Raw genomic sequence first — 18,079 nt, 5'->3', positions numbered from 1 at the left:
AAAGAAAAAAAAGACCAATCATTTTGAAAAAAAAAAGTTTTTCCTAGTTTCTGTTATAAATGTTTCTTCACTAATGGGCACTGATGAGGAGGAATTGATAGGCACTGATGGGGCTGCACTGATTATCAGTGTAAATGCTACTCACTGTGCCCCCACAATTCAGCTCTCCTTTCCTCACACACTGTCTCTGTGTGAGGAAGGGAGAGATCATAAGGGCAGATAACCAGCAAACCTCTGTTTACAATGTGACAGAAGTGATTGGACCCAGCTAATCACATAGTTAAGGGCCACCATGATTGGTCCCTTGCCCCAATCTGTTATAAGCTGTGTCCAAAGCACACAGTGGTCACAAAGCGCACTTGACTCAAACAAATCTGATTTATTTTTCTGAAGAGGTAATTGAAATCTTGGACAAAGATGGCTGTGGATGTGGTATACTTGGATCTTGCCAAAGTGTTTGATACAGTTCCGCACACATGGCTAATGTGTAAGGTAAAGTCTACATTCTTGGGAATATCAGTTTAAAAATGGATAGAAAATTGGCTAAAAGACCAAATTCAGAGAGTAGTGGTTAATGATTCTTACTTTGAATGGTCTAAGGTTATCAGTGGTGTACCCCAACGTTCAGTGTTGGGACCCTTACTTTTTAATATATTATATTATAATATATTACTCTGAATGGTCTAAGGTTATCAGTGGTGTACCACAAGGTTCAGTGTTGGGACCCTTACTTTTTAATATGTTTATAAATATTATAGGGTCTGGGATTAAAAGTACCATTTCAGTCTTTGCAGATGACACCAAACTATGCAGTGGAATAACATCCTTACAGGACGTCTCCAATTTACAAGCCAACCTCAATGCGCTCTCTAATTAAGCGACTATGTGGCAGATGAGGTTTAATGTTGATAAATGTAAAGTTATCCACTTGGGTGATAAGAATATGCATGCATCATACATACTAGGGGGAGTACAACTGGGGGGATCCCTAGTGGAGAAGGGTCTACAGTAGGTGTTTTGGTAGATCATAAAATAGATTTCATCTCAAAATATGTAAATGTTTCTTCATAGTAAGAGCTGTGAAAATGTGGAAAATACTCCCTCCAGAGTTTGTTCTGGCCAGCTCAGTAAATTGCTTTAAGAAAGGCCTGGATTGTTTCCTAAATGCACATGATATAATTGGGTCCTAACATATATAGGTATATCCAAGGAAAATCTGATTGCCTCTTGGAGGATCAGGAAGGAATGTTTTCCCCCTGCTGTAGCAAATTGTATCATGCTTTGCTGGGGTTTTACGCTTCCTCTGGATTAACTGTGGGTATAGGATTGGATACATGGGATTGTATGATATTATTTGTTATTTATTTATTCATTTTTATGGTTGAACTAGATGGTCATTTTTCAACCTGTCTAACTATGTAAATATTGATGTGTGCCCCAGGGGGCACGAGGGAAGCCCGTACACGGGAGGATGTCCTTGAACTGGGGACACATGCTCTAGCCATCTCCATCAGCTATATCGCAGGCGGAAAGTGGTTAAGTATAGAAAAGATGTTTGGAAGAACTTTATACAGAATAAGGCCTTGGGGGGTTAAAAAATGCAGCTGAGTTGCATTTTTCGTTTCAATAGATTTTTATTGTTATTAAGTAAAGTAACAGATTACAAAACATGTCAATAATAAGTAATAGTAGGGCAAGACGCCCCCTAAAAGACATATGCATCATACTGGTAAAGCATATAAGGAGAAAACAAGTAAGAAAAACATACCCCCCCCCCCAGACCAAGGTTGCAATATAGGAGATAAGAGAATAAACCTGGACCAGCCCGAGAATGAGAGCGCGTGATAGCAAAGATACGTTCGATAACAAAGGGTCAACGAGGCCCCACCTTAAGTCACGGGGACCCGTAAATCCCTCCACAGCACCTTCCACCAGAGGCCGAGGCGGGCCCAGGGAAGATCGCCCTGCCGCCCCAAATGGGATCACACTGCGACTGGGTACCTCCCCAGGGCCCCCCCCCCCACCCCCCAGCGAAAGGGACTGGCCAACAAACTACATTGGTTCTGTAAACGAAATAGCTCAAGTGAGAACTTTGAATTATGTAACTGAATAAGGCACACGCGATATATACTCAATTTCTGGGAGGGAGAGCAAAAGAACATAGTAGAACAAAAGAAAATTTCCTTGCAGTGTATGGACTAGGAAATCCAATAAGTGAATTGTTAACTAATCACAAAGAATATTTGCAATCAAAAGGAGCATCCCCTACAGGAAGGGGAAAAGGGAGTATAGGAGGAAAAAAGAATAGACAAAGAAAATAAGAGCAGGAAAGGTAGAGGAAGGGTAAAGGAAAAGGACAAGTAGCGTAGAAGAGTATAAAAGGAGGTAGAGGGCGGTGTAGAAGGTCATCTGGAGAAGTGAGCCACAGCCAGTAGTACAGCTATTTCAATGTGGAAGGGTGATCCCAACAAAAGATGCCCAAGGTTCCCAAGTGTGATAGAATTTCTCAGAACGATCCAGGATTACACCGGCCATTTTTTCTTGGTTCATGATCCAGGAAATTTTTTTCTTTGCTGCTCTGGGTGAAACATTAGGCGTTTTCCAGGCTTTTGCTAGGGTGAGTTTGGCACCCAGTAAAATAAAGTGGATGAGGCGTTCCCGAGACTGGGAAGTTGAGAAGTGCAATGAGGGGGGATGGTACGATAGTCTGTGAGGTAATAGTGCTTATCCAGGAAAAAATTTTACGCCAGAAATGTCGCACTCTGGGGCAGGACCACCAAACATGAAGCATATCACCTCTAAGGTTACAGCCCCTGAAACATAGAGGAGATGTGGACGGGAAGATGTGAGCAAGTTTCGTGGGTACTAAGTACCACCTGGTAAGTACTTTAATGCTCGCTTCTATGAGACCGGTATTCATGATGCCCTTGTATGAGTAGGAAAAATTCCTTTGCCAAGTCTCCAGGTCCCAAGATTGGGCTAAGTCATCTTCCCAGGCCAACATGTAAGAGGTTTTGGACTGTTTACCCGAGAGTGCCCTGTAAACCAGTGAGATCCCACCCCTCTGCTCGATGCCTTGCCCACACCATTGTTCATAAGGGGTAATTTGTGGAACGTCTGGGAGGGATCTATATTTTTTGTGAAGAAATGCGGATATCTGTGTAAATCTGAAGAATTCAGATCTGGGCATGTCCAGTTTACTGACACAATAGGCCTTCGTTAGGGGGCCTAAAGGTCTGAGAAAGTGACCTATTCTGTAGAGCCCTTTGTCTAGCCACCACTGGAACGCTTTGATGTCTAGGCCCGGGTGGAAGTCTGGGTTGTGAAATAAGTGTTTCAGGGGTTCTAAAGAAGAAATTAGGTGTGCATTGCCCTTGATGGAGTCCCACAAAGTGAATGAATGGGATAGCGTCGGCGACATGATCGGGGGTCTAGATTTTTTGGGGCTCCATAGAAGGAAATCGAGGGTATGAAGCGGGACTGCCAATCTCTCAATGTGTATCCAGTCAGGGTGTTCCCATCGGGAGTAGATTCTGGAGAGCTGTGAAAGTTGAGCTGCTTGGAAATACCAAAGAAAGTTTGGCAGGCCCAGTCCCCCCTCTGTCCTTGATCGATATAGGACCGACTTAGCCAGTCTGCGTCCACCCTTCCCCCAAATAAATTTGATGACCTTGGCTTGGAAGAGCCCAAGGTGGTTTTTAATTATTGGTATCGGAAGGGTTCTAAAATAGTAAAGGATACGCGGGAGTAAGGTCATTTTGATGGCATTGATCCTTCCTAGCCAAGTCATGGGAAGACCCGACCACTTTAGGAGATCTTTCTCTAATGTTTTGTACAGCGGCGGGTAATTAGCTTGGTAGAGGAGGTCTATCTTTGGTGTTAGTTTTATTCCCAAATATGTAATAAATGAGTTGGTCCATGAGAGTTTAAAGCTATCTCGAAGCCTAGAGATGAGTGAGTCTGCAAGATTAATGTTAAGTGCTTGAGATTTGCTGTAGTTAACCTTGAGGCCAGATACCAAGCCAAAGTCATCTAATAGGCGGCATAAGTTAGGGAGCGTTGTGAGGGGAGAGGATACAAAAAGTAGGATGTCATCCGCAAACAGTGCGCATTTGTGAGTTTGGGAGCCACAAGATATACCTTTGATATTGAGGTTGTTCCTAATAGAAATCGCCAGAGATTCAATCGCTATAGCGAAGATAAGAGGGGATAGAGGACAGCCTTGTCTCGTCCCCCGTAAGATAGGGAAAGACTCAGAGTAAAATCCCCGCAGACGTACCTGGGCCGAAGGGGTTGAGTAGAGGGCCCTCAGAACATTGAGAAAATGCTCACCAAAGCCCCAACGTTGTAAAGTGGAAAAGATGAACGACCAGTTAATAGAATCAAATGCTTTTTGTAGGTCCAAGGAAAGCAAACAGCCTTGTCGAGGAGCTCCTTTGTCCCAGTTGGAGTTTAGGATAGAAATCAGGTCAATGGCTCTGCGCGTCTGGTCAGAGCCCTCTCGGCCTGGGATAAAGCATACCTGGTCCTTATGGATATACAGACTAATGAAAGAGGCCAGGCGGTCTGCAAGGATCTTAGTCAGAATCTTTAGATCATTGTTAATGAGGGAAATTGGTCTGTAGTTGGAGACAGCACTAGGGTCCTTGTCAGGTTTAGGAATAACCGTTACATATGCCATATTAGAAGAAGCTTCTAAGGTACCCCCTCTCCGGAGCTCATTGAAAAAACGAGCAAGGAATGGGGCTAGAGTGGTGGAAAAGGATTTGTAGTAAGGTATAGAGAAACCATCTGGGCCAGGAGCAGAGTGGGGTTTTAATTTTTTGATCACAGCACAGACTTCCTCCTGTGAGATAGGGGCATCTAAGATTTGGCGATGGGAAGATTTCAAAATTGGGTTTTGTACCGTATCGACCTGCGCTTGCGTTGGGCAGTCTTTATTACTATAGAGGGATTGGTAGAAAGAATGGAATTGTTCCATTATGCGTTGCGGATTTTGGGAGAGGGTACTACCATTTATTTTGATTTTAGGGAGAGCAGTGTGTTTGATTTTTGGAGAAAGTCGACGAGCTAAAAGTGTACCTATCCGATCTCCCTGGCAGTAAAAACGGGATTGATTCCAGCGGATCCATTTTTCAGCTCTAGTAGTGAGTGCTAGGTTCAAAGAAGTACGAGCTGCATCCAGGTCCGAGATGGGAACCTCGGAGGGGCGAGCCTTGTGCCTTTTAGATAGGGCCGCAAAGTCCTGCTCCAATCTCACAATATCAGATTTTTGTGCTTTGTTAATTTGAGAAGCAATTTGGATAAGGTGTCCCCTGAGAACCGCCTTATGAGCAGCCCAAAGGCACGAGGGTCCCTGAGTTGCATTTTTACTGCCCCGCAACCCCTTCCCCCTAAGCTGCAAAGGCAGTGGATGGGGTTGTACACATGATGGGGCTGTGTTGCTCTGAATCACAGTGCAATAAAATCTACCCTGTTGTCTTGTTCAGAGGGCACTATCAGAGTACACCAATCAACACTGCTGACTATAGCAATGATGGCGCTGATCACGTAGGAAAACTGGGATAATTGTATAGAAGTCAGTCAGTAGATTGACTTCTGTACAACCTCTCTGCCCATACATGAATCGAGATTACACCAGTCCCTGCTAAACCAGGTAAATTTTGATCAAACTGACTTATATAAGATGACACTATCAGGATGCCTGTATCCTCCTCAAAAAGTGTAATTTACTTAAGATCCAATGCAGTGCTACATGTAGTTTTTACAAGTTACTAGACTTGCATGTTGCAAAAGCAAATATGGTCAATGGCAGAAAAAGAAAATATGCTGTAGATATACAGTGCAGAGATATGCAGCAATACATGGCTACATGGACTGATGCTGTAGTCTACATTTGTTTTAAGGCAACTTAGTGAACCAAATATTCATGATATAAACACAGTTCATAAAACATTTAACATTGATGATGCACAAGGCAATTTAAAGGCATACATATATACAAAACATAAATCAACCCCCAGATGGGGGGGGGGGGGGGAGGTGGATCTTTAACAATATGTACTAAATAAATAAATATAGGCTTACCCCAAAGTCATCTCTCCATTGATGTAGTCCTTGTATCTCCTCTGCTTTCTCTGCAAGGTGCTAAAAATAAGAAATATATTCATTATTTTATTTTGAAAACTAAAATAAAAATGTAAGGTTTCCAAAGGTTGACATATAGCACGATGTCAAAAATAATGAAAGTAGTATTCACAAATGTGTTAAAGAGAAATGTATCCATATGACGTGCAAAATACAAAATCCATATTTATATTATTATAGTTCTGTAGAATATTGCTAGGCCCACAAATTAACAAAAAAAAACAATTCTGTATAGTCACATTGATGAAATGGAAATGGATGCAGTGTAAAGTAAATAAATATTCTCCTGTGTTGCATGGGCAGTCACATGCAAATCAGTATAATAACCCTGACTTGTCTTTTGGAACACAGGGAGCGACAGTAGTTTACATCAAACACAATTGAAACGTGAAAATGTATGTCCATCCCATAATTTTTCAATATTCAACATTTCTTCATAGTTAAAATTTACATTGTAAATACTCAGTTATGTACCATATGTATGTAATAAACAGTGATATATGGTATCTCCCCACCAACAATTCATTTTAGTACAAGCTGTTAAACAAATAAAAATGAAATGAAAACAAAATTATGTATATATATATATATAAAACAATTCTAAAAAAACATTTTCTTAAACACATGGGACTCACCAATGTTAAAATACAGTAAAAAGGTGAATGCCTAATTGTAATATAGAGATAAGAAACTCTGTTGGTGGACACACGATAGTGTTTGCTAAAGTTAAAGTGTAATAGGCTGAAATGTTACAGGAAAAAGATAAATTAGAATAGATAGTGCCCTATGACCTTCAAGGTTTGTCACCATTAACAGCCCTTGTGCAGTTTCCACTTTATTAATTTGTCAAAAGTTATGGATAATAGATTCCAGATATATTCTGCTATTATACAAGAGAATATGAGATTTGTCCTGAATTTAGAATTCTTATTCACACAATAATATTCTACTATGGGCGGTTATTGAACAGTTTATTAAATCAGTATTTTCCTGATTAGCAAGCAGTGGCTCCCTTCTGTCATGGGAAAAAAAAAAAATCAATGTACAATTTTACAGAAGTTTGGTACATAAGTAGGTTACTGATAGATAGGGTGACCTTTTTATCTTGTACATGAAACAGTTTAGATTATGTGGTTGTACTTTGTAGTGGCTTAATAAAATAACACCAAAAAAAAAATGCATAAAACTACACTGAATATGAAGAAACAAATACAATTAGTTGTTGCCAATGTAAGCATTGTTCTATGAGCATAAACAAATGCAATATGTAAAGTAGACTGAGGGCAGCATATTCCATTTATTTTGATAGCATTAGCCATTTATTATTATGTAATCATAATTTAGTATAATCATGTTTTTAAAGAGCACTTTCTGCAATATAAATGGGTGTTTTATTAATATGGCTTCTTCTGATAAAAGGGTACTGTTAGGAATGTGAGAAAAAACCTAAAGACTTTGTTACTTGATACTTTTATGTTTTTTTGTTTTACAGTTTTATGAACGTACACTTTGCTCCCAAGGGACATGGATATTATTAAAAATACCCAGTCAAGACTAATTTTCTTTATATGAAAGAAAAAAAAAACTATTCAATGATGACTCAACACTCAATGCTCCTTGCTAGCCTGGGATGCTGTAAAATCTCACTGGCTATCAAGGAAGCAGTAAGAGACTGACATCTTGCTGGTACGGCTAGCAAGGGAGTGACTTCATAGGAAAGGGTAAGTTGTGTGTTAGCATTTATCTCTCTGGTGTACTTTTACCTGTGGCAGGATTACTTGACCAACATGGCGTCATGGCGAGATCCCACTGTATAAATTTAAAGTATGGATTGTGTGTGATCATACCCTAGAACTAGTTATATAAAACAGCTGTCAACTTTGGTGACAATAATATATATATATATATATATATATATATATATATATATATATATATATATATATATATATATATATATATATCTATATCTATATATATATATATATATATATATATATATATATATATATATATATATATATCTATATATATATATATATATATATATATATATATATATATATATATATATATATATATTACACTTTAATTATTAAAGCTGAAGACACCAAATAATGTTGTCAAGTTATGAAAAAAATTCCATATATTTACAGAATATTATACAAAAGCAAGACATATTACATAGGTGTTAAAAAAAGTCACTTCCCAAATCTTAAAAACATAAGTAAACTGTAAGGGTATTAAAGCGGAGGTCCACCCTAAAGTGGACCTTCCGCTCATCGGAACCCTCCCCCCCTCCGGTGCCACAATCGGCACCTTTCAGGGGGGAGGGGGGGTGCAGTTACCTGGATAATCCAGCTAACTGCACCCACTTCCGGGATAGCTCTCTGCGGAAAGGGGCGTAACTTACGCCCCTTTCCGCAAGTGCCCGCCCCTTCCCGCAAGTGCCCCGCTGCCTGCTGGGAAACACACAGATCCCAGAGGCAGCGGGGACCGTCCTCATTGCGCAGCGCGGCTCGCGCATGCACAGTAGGGAACCGGGAAATGAAGCCGAAAGGCTCCATTTCCTGATTCCCATACCCAAGATGGCGGCGGCAGCACTCGAGTGTCGATCTAGAGATCGGCTTCGGGTGCCGACATCGCGGGCGCGCTGGACAGGTAAGTGTCACTATTTTAAAAGTCAGCAGCTGCAGTATTTGTAGCTGCTGGCTTTTTAAAAAAAAAAAAAACGCGGAGTCCCGGTGGACTCCCGCTTTAAGACCCATGTGCAATTGAGAAAATGCTTGCATATCTATGCTTTGTTTTGAGTGCTGGAAACATGCATGCAATGTTCAGCGGGTATTAAAGCTTGTGGATACATCCCAAAACCTGTAATTTAAAGTAGAACCAAAGGCATTTTATTTTTCCATTTTGAATAGAGTAGGAAAAAATTATAACCCCCTATTTTTATTTTATTTTTTATATATCTGTGTCCCATTAAGAAGATTTCCCTTCACTTCCTGTTCCAAAGCCAAAACAGGAAATGAATGGCAATCCCCAAAGTAAAGGAATCTCAGGTTGTCACTAGGGGCACCATAAAGTGTGTCCTCTCTACTCCTGTTCTGGTGGCAACCTACAACGTGGGATTTTCTTTCAGTTTTGATGATAATAGTAAGCAGGGCAAACAGAGAGGGTGAATCACCCCAATAGGGATACAGACAGCAATAAAAACCTGGTAGATGTCCTAGTCCTTCTCTACTCTACCGAAAACTAAAAAGAAGTGTTGCCTTTAGTTATAATTTAGGGCAATTGGAACAGAAGCATCTGATGCTAATTTGCTATAATTCTGAAAGAACAGTTAACATAGATGGCTGCTGACAGTTACCAAAAAGACGGTTAAGTGTCTGCTAAGCATGTTAACGATGCATGTCAATGACTGATCAAGCAATTTTCTTTTCTTCCAACTGTGGTGGAAGAAAAGAAAATGGCATGAGACATGGCCTGCCTTATTCTTGTCTGCACTTTGATTAACCTTCCAGTTCATGATCAAGATCCACCAATAATGCTACACAATGAGGTTTATTTACAAAGGCAAATAGGCTGTTAACTTTACAAGGGAATGTTCCCCCAGAGCCTATTTTCACTTTCCAAAAAAATACCCAATCGCATGCAAGGAATATATATAAAAAAAAATGAAACAGCATTTTTGCTTGTACATGATTGTCGATGGAATTCAGCAGAGCTTTACCTCATTCACTAAACTGTGCTGGTTATTTCCTTGCAAATTTGTCTTTTAGTAACTCAACCTCAGTAAATACAGCCATTAAGAGACCTACCAAAACACTCCTTTTATCAGACTAATACTGGCTGACATTTAGTAATAACCAGCTTTTATAAAGGGAACTTGCAAAATGTGTGTTTATAATAGCATGCAATAAAACTAGTTTTCATCTACAGATGTAACAAACAAATAGTCATCCATTGGTATAACCTACGTATAGTGAACTCATTCCTTTTATAGTGCTTGTTATTCAAAAACAAGCTTGTTTCCATACGCAGATCACAATTTTTTACTACACGACACACATTTCTGAGCATGCAAACATGTAAACCTGCCAACATATAACATACACTGGTATGCAGTAGGTTTGTATAAGCCCCTGTACACACAGTCGGAGATTTCCACAACCAAATCCGTCGTATTTTGCCCGTCGGATTTTGTCCGTCGGATCTTGTCCGAAACTGTTGCATACACACGGTCAGACAAAGTTGGCGAAAAATCCGATCTTTCAGAACGTGATGACGTAATTTCGTTACGATGGGACTACATTCAGGCTAGTAGCCAATAGCTTTGATGTAGGAATTTGATCTGAGCATGCGTGGCACTTGGTCCGATCAAAATTCTCTACACATGATTGGAGTATGTCCGATCGGCCCAGTTGATCGGGAAATATTTCCAACATGTTGGAAAATTGGGTCCGATGGATATTCAGACGGAATCAGTCCAATGCATACCACACACAGTCGGATTAGCCGACGACACGGTCCGATAGGACACATTCCGACGGATTCTGCGACCGTGTGTACAAGGGCTAACACAGCAACTGTCCCCTAATGTGGACCTAAATGTTCTTATTGCTGTGTGGGTACTTCAATTTCAATCTGGATAAAAATGGAGATATTGGCAATGTTTTAAACTGCCACTAAACTCTTGTTTAACCACTTCAGACCCGTAAAGGTTTACCCCCCTTCATGATCAGGCCATTTTTTGCAACATGGCACTGTGTTACTTTAACTGACAATTGTGCAGTCATTATGATGTCCTTTTTTTCCCCCCCACAAATAGAGCTATCTTTTGGTGCTATTTGATCACCTTTTTTTTTACTTTATGCTATGAAACATATCCAATAAAATGTAAAATAAAAATCGAATTTATTCATGAATTTAGGCCAATATGTATTCTGCGAAAAAAAACAAAAACAAAATCCCAATAAGCGTATATTGATTGGTTTGTGCAAAAGTTGTAGCATCTACAAACTATACGATATATTTATGGAATTTATTTTTATTTTTTACTAGTAATGGCGGCAATCAGCAATTTTTAGTGGGACTGCAACATTGCTGCAGACGATTCGGGCACCCGACACTTCTGACACTTTTGGAGACCAGTGACACTAATACAGTGATCGGTGCCAAAAAATGTACTGTCACTGTACTAATGACACTGGCATGGAAGGGGTTAACAGCAGACACGATAAAAAGGGTTAAATGTGCTCCCATGGAGTGCTTTCTTACTGTGTGGAGGTTGCTTTGACTGAGGGAAGACATGGAAGACATTACTTTCTTGTAAACCCTTTAGCGTAGACAATCAAATACTATTGTATTGCACAGGATTGTCAGGGAACACACATAACACATAGAAGCTCTTTATTTATGCCATTGTTTTAAAACTGCAGTATTTCCACTAGCTTAAAGCGGAGGTCCACCCTAAAATGGACCTCCGCTCATCGGAATCCCCCCCCCCTCCGGCGCCACAATCGGCACCTTTCAGGGGGGAGGGGGGTGCAGTTACCTGGATAATCCAGGTAACTGCACCCACTTCCGGGCTAGCTCTCTGCGGAACGAGCGTAGGTTACGCCCCCGTTCCGCAAGCGCCCGCCCCCTTCAGCAAGTGCCCCGCTGCCTGCTGGGAAACACACAGCTCCCAGAGGCAGCGGGGACCGTCCGGATTGCGCCGCGCGGCTCGCGCATGCGCAGTAGGGAACCGGGAAATGAAGCCGAAAGGCTCCATTTCCTGATTCCCATACCCAAGATGGCGGCGGGACCCGGCAGCCGAGCGAGCGATCGGCTTCGGGTGCCGACATCGCGGGCGCGCTGGACAGGTAAGTGTCACTATTTAAAAGTCAGCAGCTGCAGTATTTGTAGCTGCTGGCTTTTAAAAAAAAAAAAAAAAAAAACGCGGAGTCCCGGTGGACTCCCGCTTTAACTTTGCTGTCTGGTAGGGGTGCCTGGATCACAAGACTCACTATATGAAATCACAAATATGTTGCAGATAAAACAGGTATTTATGTGTATTATTAAGTATGCATGTATATGTAGATATATTTATTTCTGATTACTTCCCATTATTCTTAGAGAAGACACCTTGTATATATTGTATTTGTTATAATATTCTTTGATCCTTTCAGGATTTTGATAATAAACCATTGTGCCAAAAATGTTTTACCATTATAGCACATTGGGGGTTATTTACGAAAGGCAAATCCACTTTGAACTGAAAGTGCACTTGGAAGTGCAGTTTCTCTAAATCTAAGGGGTAGATCTGAAATGAGTGGAAGCTCTGCTGATTTTATCATCCAATCATGTGCAAGCTAAAATGCTGTTTTTTTATTTTCCTTGCATGTCCCCCTCAGATCTACAGCAACTTTACTTCCAAGTGCACTTTCAGTGCAAAGTGGATTTTCCTTTAGTAAATAACACCCATTGTGTGCAAGCTACATTACTCATGGAAATAAATCATTAAACAAATAGTCATAAAAACTATTTTTGCCTTTTTTTGTGTTATGATCAAGCATGCAATGGCTAGACAAATATAGCAAATATCACTCAGTAGCCACAACCTGTTCTGCCCCTTACAATCTGCAATTATTTAACAAAACATATCATGTTAACATGATTTGTGAAGTTTAGAGAAAGTTTTAAAAGTCTTTACTTGTCTATAGATTTTTTTATTCCACTCTCTAGCCTTCTAACGCCTCATTGTTGCACAGATATGTAATGGAGAAGTGCATTCAGAGCCATTTAAAAACAGATAAATGTATGTTTGAGTATAGATTATGCCTATACACATTTATACACAAGTACACATGAGCATATATATACGTAAACTGAAACACTGGTAGCTAGAAAAGGATGAAGAAGAATTTTACAGGTATATACATGTACACATATTTACACACCTGTATGTACATGTGCAATCACAAAGACTTTAAAAGACACAACTTTCATTCTTTACTCGGGGTCTTTCTCCTATCCCTGCCAGCAAGATCCCATGTATAAACATCAGGGAATTATTACATCTGTGTGCAAGAAGCCTAATAAAGTGCACATGTAATCACAATAAAAGAACCCCTTTCCCATCTCCCTTTTATTGGTGTTGCTGCCAGTGGCGATCAGTCAGCTTGAGTTTTGAACACCATATCATTTTTATGGCCATTCCCAGGCATACCGTCCCCTACATCCTGCAGCTGTTAGACAGCTATATATGTATTTTTCTTCTTTTGTTGCAGGTGTTTGTCATCAGTCATAGAACAGTAATGAACCGATACATTCAGACCGAAAATGACATTTATGGCTGTAGAACATCTCATATTGCCATACAGAGAATTTTGTGTGGCGTAGATTTGGATGTTTGCAGCTAGGGATGTTTACAAATGTGACGGTAACAACTCAAGTGAGTCACTTGTGTACAATTCAAATACTGATCTTCCCTTCAAATATGCTAGTTGCTTGACTGTCACATTGATCAAAACACAGCATCCAGACATTTCTCTGATTTTAATAATCTATTTACTAGTTCCCTGAAAACCCTTCTCTTCAAAGAAGCCTATCCTGTTTCTAACTAACACTGTTTTACTTCCTCCATCAGCTCACCCCCCCACAGCTATTACCTCTTGTATCAATTGACCCTTCCTTTTTAGATTGTAAGCTCTAATGAGCAGGGCCCTCTGAATCCTCTTGTACCAAATTGTAATGTAACCTCATGTTTTAAAGCGCTGGGCAAACTGTTGGCGCTATATAAAACCTGTATAATAATAATAATAATAGTTCCAGGTCAGTGTTTAAAAAAGCACTGCAGCCAGAGGACCAGTATAATAGCCAGGCAATAAGCAATTAGAAGGTTCTCAGTAGCTTTATCAAGACTTTGAATTCCCTTATCTCTACCCTAATCTTTCTTACTTCCACTCAAATGAGCCATATTTTTTCCTGCCTTCCCTCACTTTTATATATGATTTTTTTTCAAGCATTTCAGCACTTTTGCCTTTCATACCTAGACAAGAATAAAGTTCACCTCCTTCTTCACATGCATACATGTTTGGGCCTCAGCAGAGCCCTGCAGTACATTTGCACATGTGCAGGGTTCACCAACACAGAGAAGTACTAACACTAATATCACATACACACGATCGGACTTTCCGTCAGAATGAACTCTGATGGTCTTTCCGACGGAGTTCCGCTGAAATGGACTTGCCTACACACGATCACACCAAAGTCCGTTCATTTAGAATGTGATCATGTACGACAGGACTAGAAAAGGAAGTTCAACAGCCAGTAGCCAATAGCTGCCCTTGCATCGTATTTGGTCCGTCGGAATAGCATACAGACGAACGGTTTCCCGATAGAAATTGATTCCGTCGGAAAGATTTAAAACATGTTCTATTTCTAGGTCCATCACAATGTTTTAAAAAAAAAAGTCAGATGAAGTCCACACAGGATTGGAATATCCGATGAAATGATTTTGTCTGACCTTTTCTGCCAGAAAGTCCGCTTGTGTATACCAGGCATTAGAGTTTTTGTGCATGCACAAAACCACCTCCCCATGCATATGCATGTGCCGCAGGGCTTTGCCAAAGGCCAGGCAGAGCCTTTGACACATTTACGCATATGCCAAACTAATGAAGATGGTGGTCTGTGGGGGTGGGGTCAAAGCTAAATTGGACTGAAGTATCTTTTTAAATGGAATACCTATAGCTTAGTTTTTCCCCTTTGAAAACAACCATGGCATAAAGCATATATATTAGAAGAGAAAATAGGAAAGTATACAGATTACATTTTTGTTATTACATACAACCAGAAAAAAAAAGCCATAAGATATGTGGAACCATGGGCAATCAACAGACTATCACAAACAAAGCTACACTTTAATGCACTTTTTCCAAAGTAGCTATTTACATCTAAATATATAGTTATAAAGAGATGTCTGTGAAGCAGGTGTGGATGATGTTCTGAGATTCACAAATATGTGGGGTGGGAGGGGAAGGGAGACTTACTAGCAATGGGCAGTGGATGAACTGTAGAAAGACTTAAAACTACAATGGGAAAGAAGAAAATACTAAGCATATCAGTCACTAATTCTCTGTGTTAAGATTATTTAAAGAATAAACTTTTCAAACAAATTTATCAAAAGATTATTACATTATGGTATCTGATATGTTGACTTCTACCAAGCTTCATAGGTGCCTTCAAAAGGAGCAAACAATTAATATCACCATGCCAAGGACCACATAGTACCACCAACAATTATTTTCTGACCTCCAAGGTCCTGTGGCTTTTACTATGTCACTGGCTCAGATAATAAACTGATCTGTAAAGAATACATAATAAATCATCTGCACTGAGGAATAATATGTTTTCATAGTTTACAGTGAGGGCACAGTTTGGGGTGTCCAACTTCTATAATCAAGAAAATGAGGAAGCCTTAAGCTGGGGAAAGACAAAATTCTGATGTAACCTGCCCAGTAATTCTCCTGTGTATACCCATATTCTATGTTTTGACACACTGCTGAATAAAACATTGACAGGTCAACAGGTCTATTCACATGTAGAATAGGGTTTAATATATTCCATTGTCAGGTTAATAATGAAATGTAAGTGTAGGTGGACAGAATGGTATATAGTGAAGTTATCAGATCAGTAAAATATCACTCCATGAAAGCTATTCATCGTCAAATTGGCAACAGATCTCTTTTTATCTCATCCCTTGCCCTAGAGCCTAGAGAGCTGACACTTGATAAGACATCACAAAAGCAAAGCAAAGACAGTTTTTTTTTTGTTTTCTTTTATATGTTTTTTTTTTTTAAATAAAGCTCAGACACAATTCAGTCTTCAACGTTGTGATAATTTGCAGCCTGTTTATCCTTGAAACCTAAATATCATAGCTAGTTGGTTTGGTGCATCTCTTTATTTGTAAGCTGATCTTTAGTAGTTCAAGAATACAATAAAGTTATTTTGTAAACACGGACATACAAAATTCATATTTTATTTTTAATATTGTATAACACCATAATAGTATATAATCAAAAAATGATTGTTTCATTATAGTGTCTAATTGATACAACACTAGCAATTAAACCATAACACAAAGCAAAGTAAATAATTAAAACCTATGGAAATATGTGTACTCATCACAAAATACAAAAGCAATCCTTAAATTGATTGTAAATGATCACCTTATAAAACAACCCATTTAGAAAATCAAAATAAGAGAACAGGATATGTGCTCATACCAATACATGGTACAGCAGGCACATATCAGGAATATGAGGTGTTGGGGTAACAAATGCTTTAACTGTACTGGAATGACATTTATTACAACTAATTATAATATATTTATTTATAGATGGTATGCTTCAAGCACATTTTAAGCCCCACCCTGACATCCATAAGGCACCTATTAGGCTCCATGCACACTGGGCTTAAAAAAAAGTCTGTTCTCTCTGGAGTAAAAAACACTCATATAGACCATTTTTTGTACAAAGTTTAGATGAGTTTAGGAGAGTTTTACATTTTTTCTGCCTTCAAGCTCCAATCAGAAACGTGAACCAGAAGGTTTTTTTTTTTTTTCTCTGCCTCTAAACGTTAAACCGCAAATATGCCTCTTAACATCCTAATGTACATGGACACATAGGATAACATTGAGCTGCTTCTGCTGCTGCTTCTAACTCCTGTAGAAGCAATGTTTTTTTTTTTTTTAAGCCAGTGTGTATGGAGCATACTACCTGATAACATACAGAATAATTTGCAGGCATAACACTTTGGCTTAACAATTTAACTTGACAGATAGTAAAAAAGTAGCACATTATTTTGCTAAAAAAAACAAAAAAACAAAAACAAAAATAAACAAAAAGAACAAAATATTATTTGTGCACGGGGCAGTTCTAGTGTTGGGACTTTTAGATCCAGCTTCAGGTATGCATATACCCAATCTTAAAACACATACATGTAATAGTTGCCATTAATGGGTAGCCACTATAACAAAGAGTAAACTGCTTGGAACAAAGCTGTGTTTTTTATATTAGGACTGAATATCTCTTGCGATATTCCCCAGAAAGATGGGAGATAACAGATGGTTAGTTGCTGTGTCTTAATAGCAGTCATTGTTACACTTTGTTCACAGGAAAAATTAAAGAATCATTAAGATTTTTCCATTAATGTTTTCTGTCTCCTAGCAAACGTTTTTTTTTTTTTTTTTTCATTGTAAATGATTTTATCTCCCTAACAATCTGACAGTTGCAAACAAACCATGCAATGATTTACTTGCGAGTTTAGAAGCATACATATTAGAGAAAAGAAAATTGGAAAGTGTATAGATTACATTTTTGTCATTATACACTAGAAAAAAAAAAAAAAAAACTATAAAATGTTTGGCGCCATGGGCAATCAACAGAATATAACAAAGTTACAGTTTAATATGCTGTTCACCAAACTAGCTATTTACATCTAAATATATTGTTATCCTGAGCTGTCTGTGAAGCAGATGTACATGATGCTCTGAGAATCACAATTGGCAAGGGGAAAAAAAAAATACAGTAGCAATGGGCACTGGTTGGAATATTGTACAGTCTTAAAACTGCAATGAGAAAATACTACCAGATATGTCTATGACTATTTCTTTGTCCTCACTTTGTATATAGAATAAATCCTCTCAACCAGCTCCCAATAGACCAGGGGCACCTCTGGGCACACAGATTAACATCTTGAAAGTCTGTCACCGGGGTGACAAGTTTGGATCAAATCCAAGACTAATATCTTTTTTTTTTTCCCAAAACCAAGACTAATATCTTTTTAACTGAAATAAATGAATTGATCTAAAAACTGTAATGTCACATTTAAATTACAAAATAAATAATAGATTCATTGAAAAGTAGATAAATTATACAATGACGCAAAG

At 39.0% G+C, this 18,079-nt stretch overlaps 1 protein-coding gene across 9 annotated transcripts in view; it reads right to left on the bottom strand.

Moving 5' to 3' along the window:
* Positions 1–18,079, bottom strand: part of CACNA2D1 (calcium voltage-gated channel auxiliary subunit alpha2delta 1) — a 930,857-nt gene that overhangs the window by 499,149 nt on the left and 413,629 nt on the right. For all 9 annotated transcript variants that reach the window (XM_077469518.1, XM_077469511.1, XM_077469509.1 and 6 more), the window contains exon 4: positions 6,088–6,147. In XM_077469518.1, coding sequence (XP_077325644.1) covers positions 6,088–6,147 — 60 coding nt within the window. The remainder of the gene's footprint in view (positions 1–6,087; positions 6,148–18,079) is intronic.

This window comes from Lithobates pipiens, unplaced genomic scaffold, assembly GCF_037356315.1.
Source record: "Lithobates pipiens isolate NorthernLeopardFrog02 unplaced genomic scaffold, aLitPip1_a1.2 Scaffold_8, whole genome shotgun sequence".
NCBI classification, from domain to species: Eukaryota; Metazoa; Chordata; class Amphibia; order Anura; family Ranidae; genus Lithobates; species Lithobates pipiens.
The sequence above is the reverse complement of the archived record's forward strand: the minus strand, read 5'-3'. Positions and strand labels throughout refer to the sequence as shown.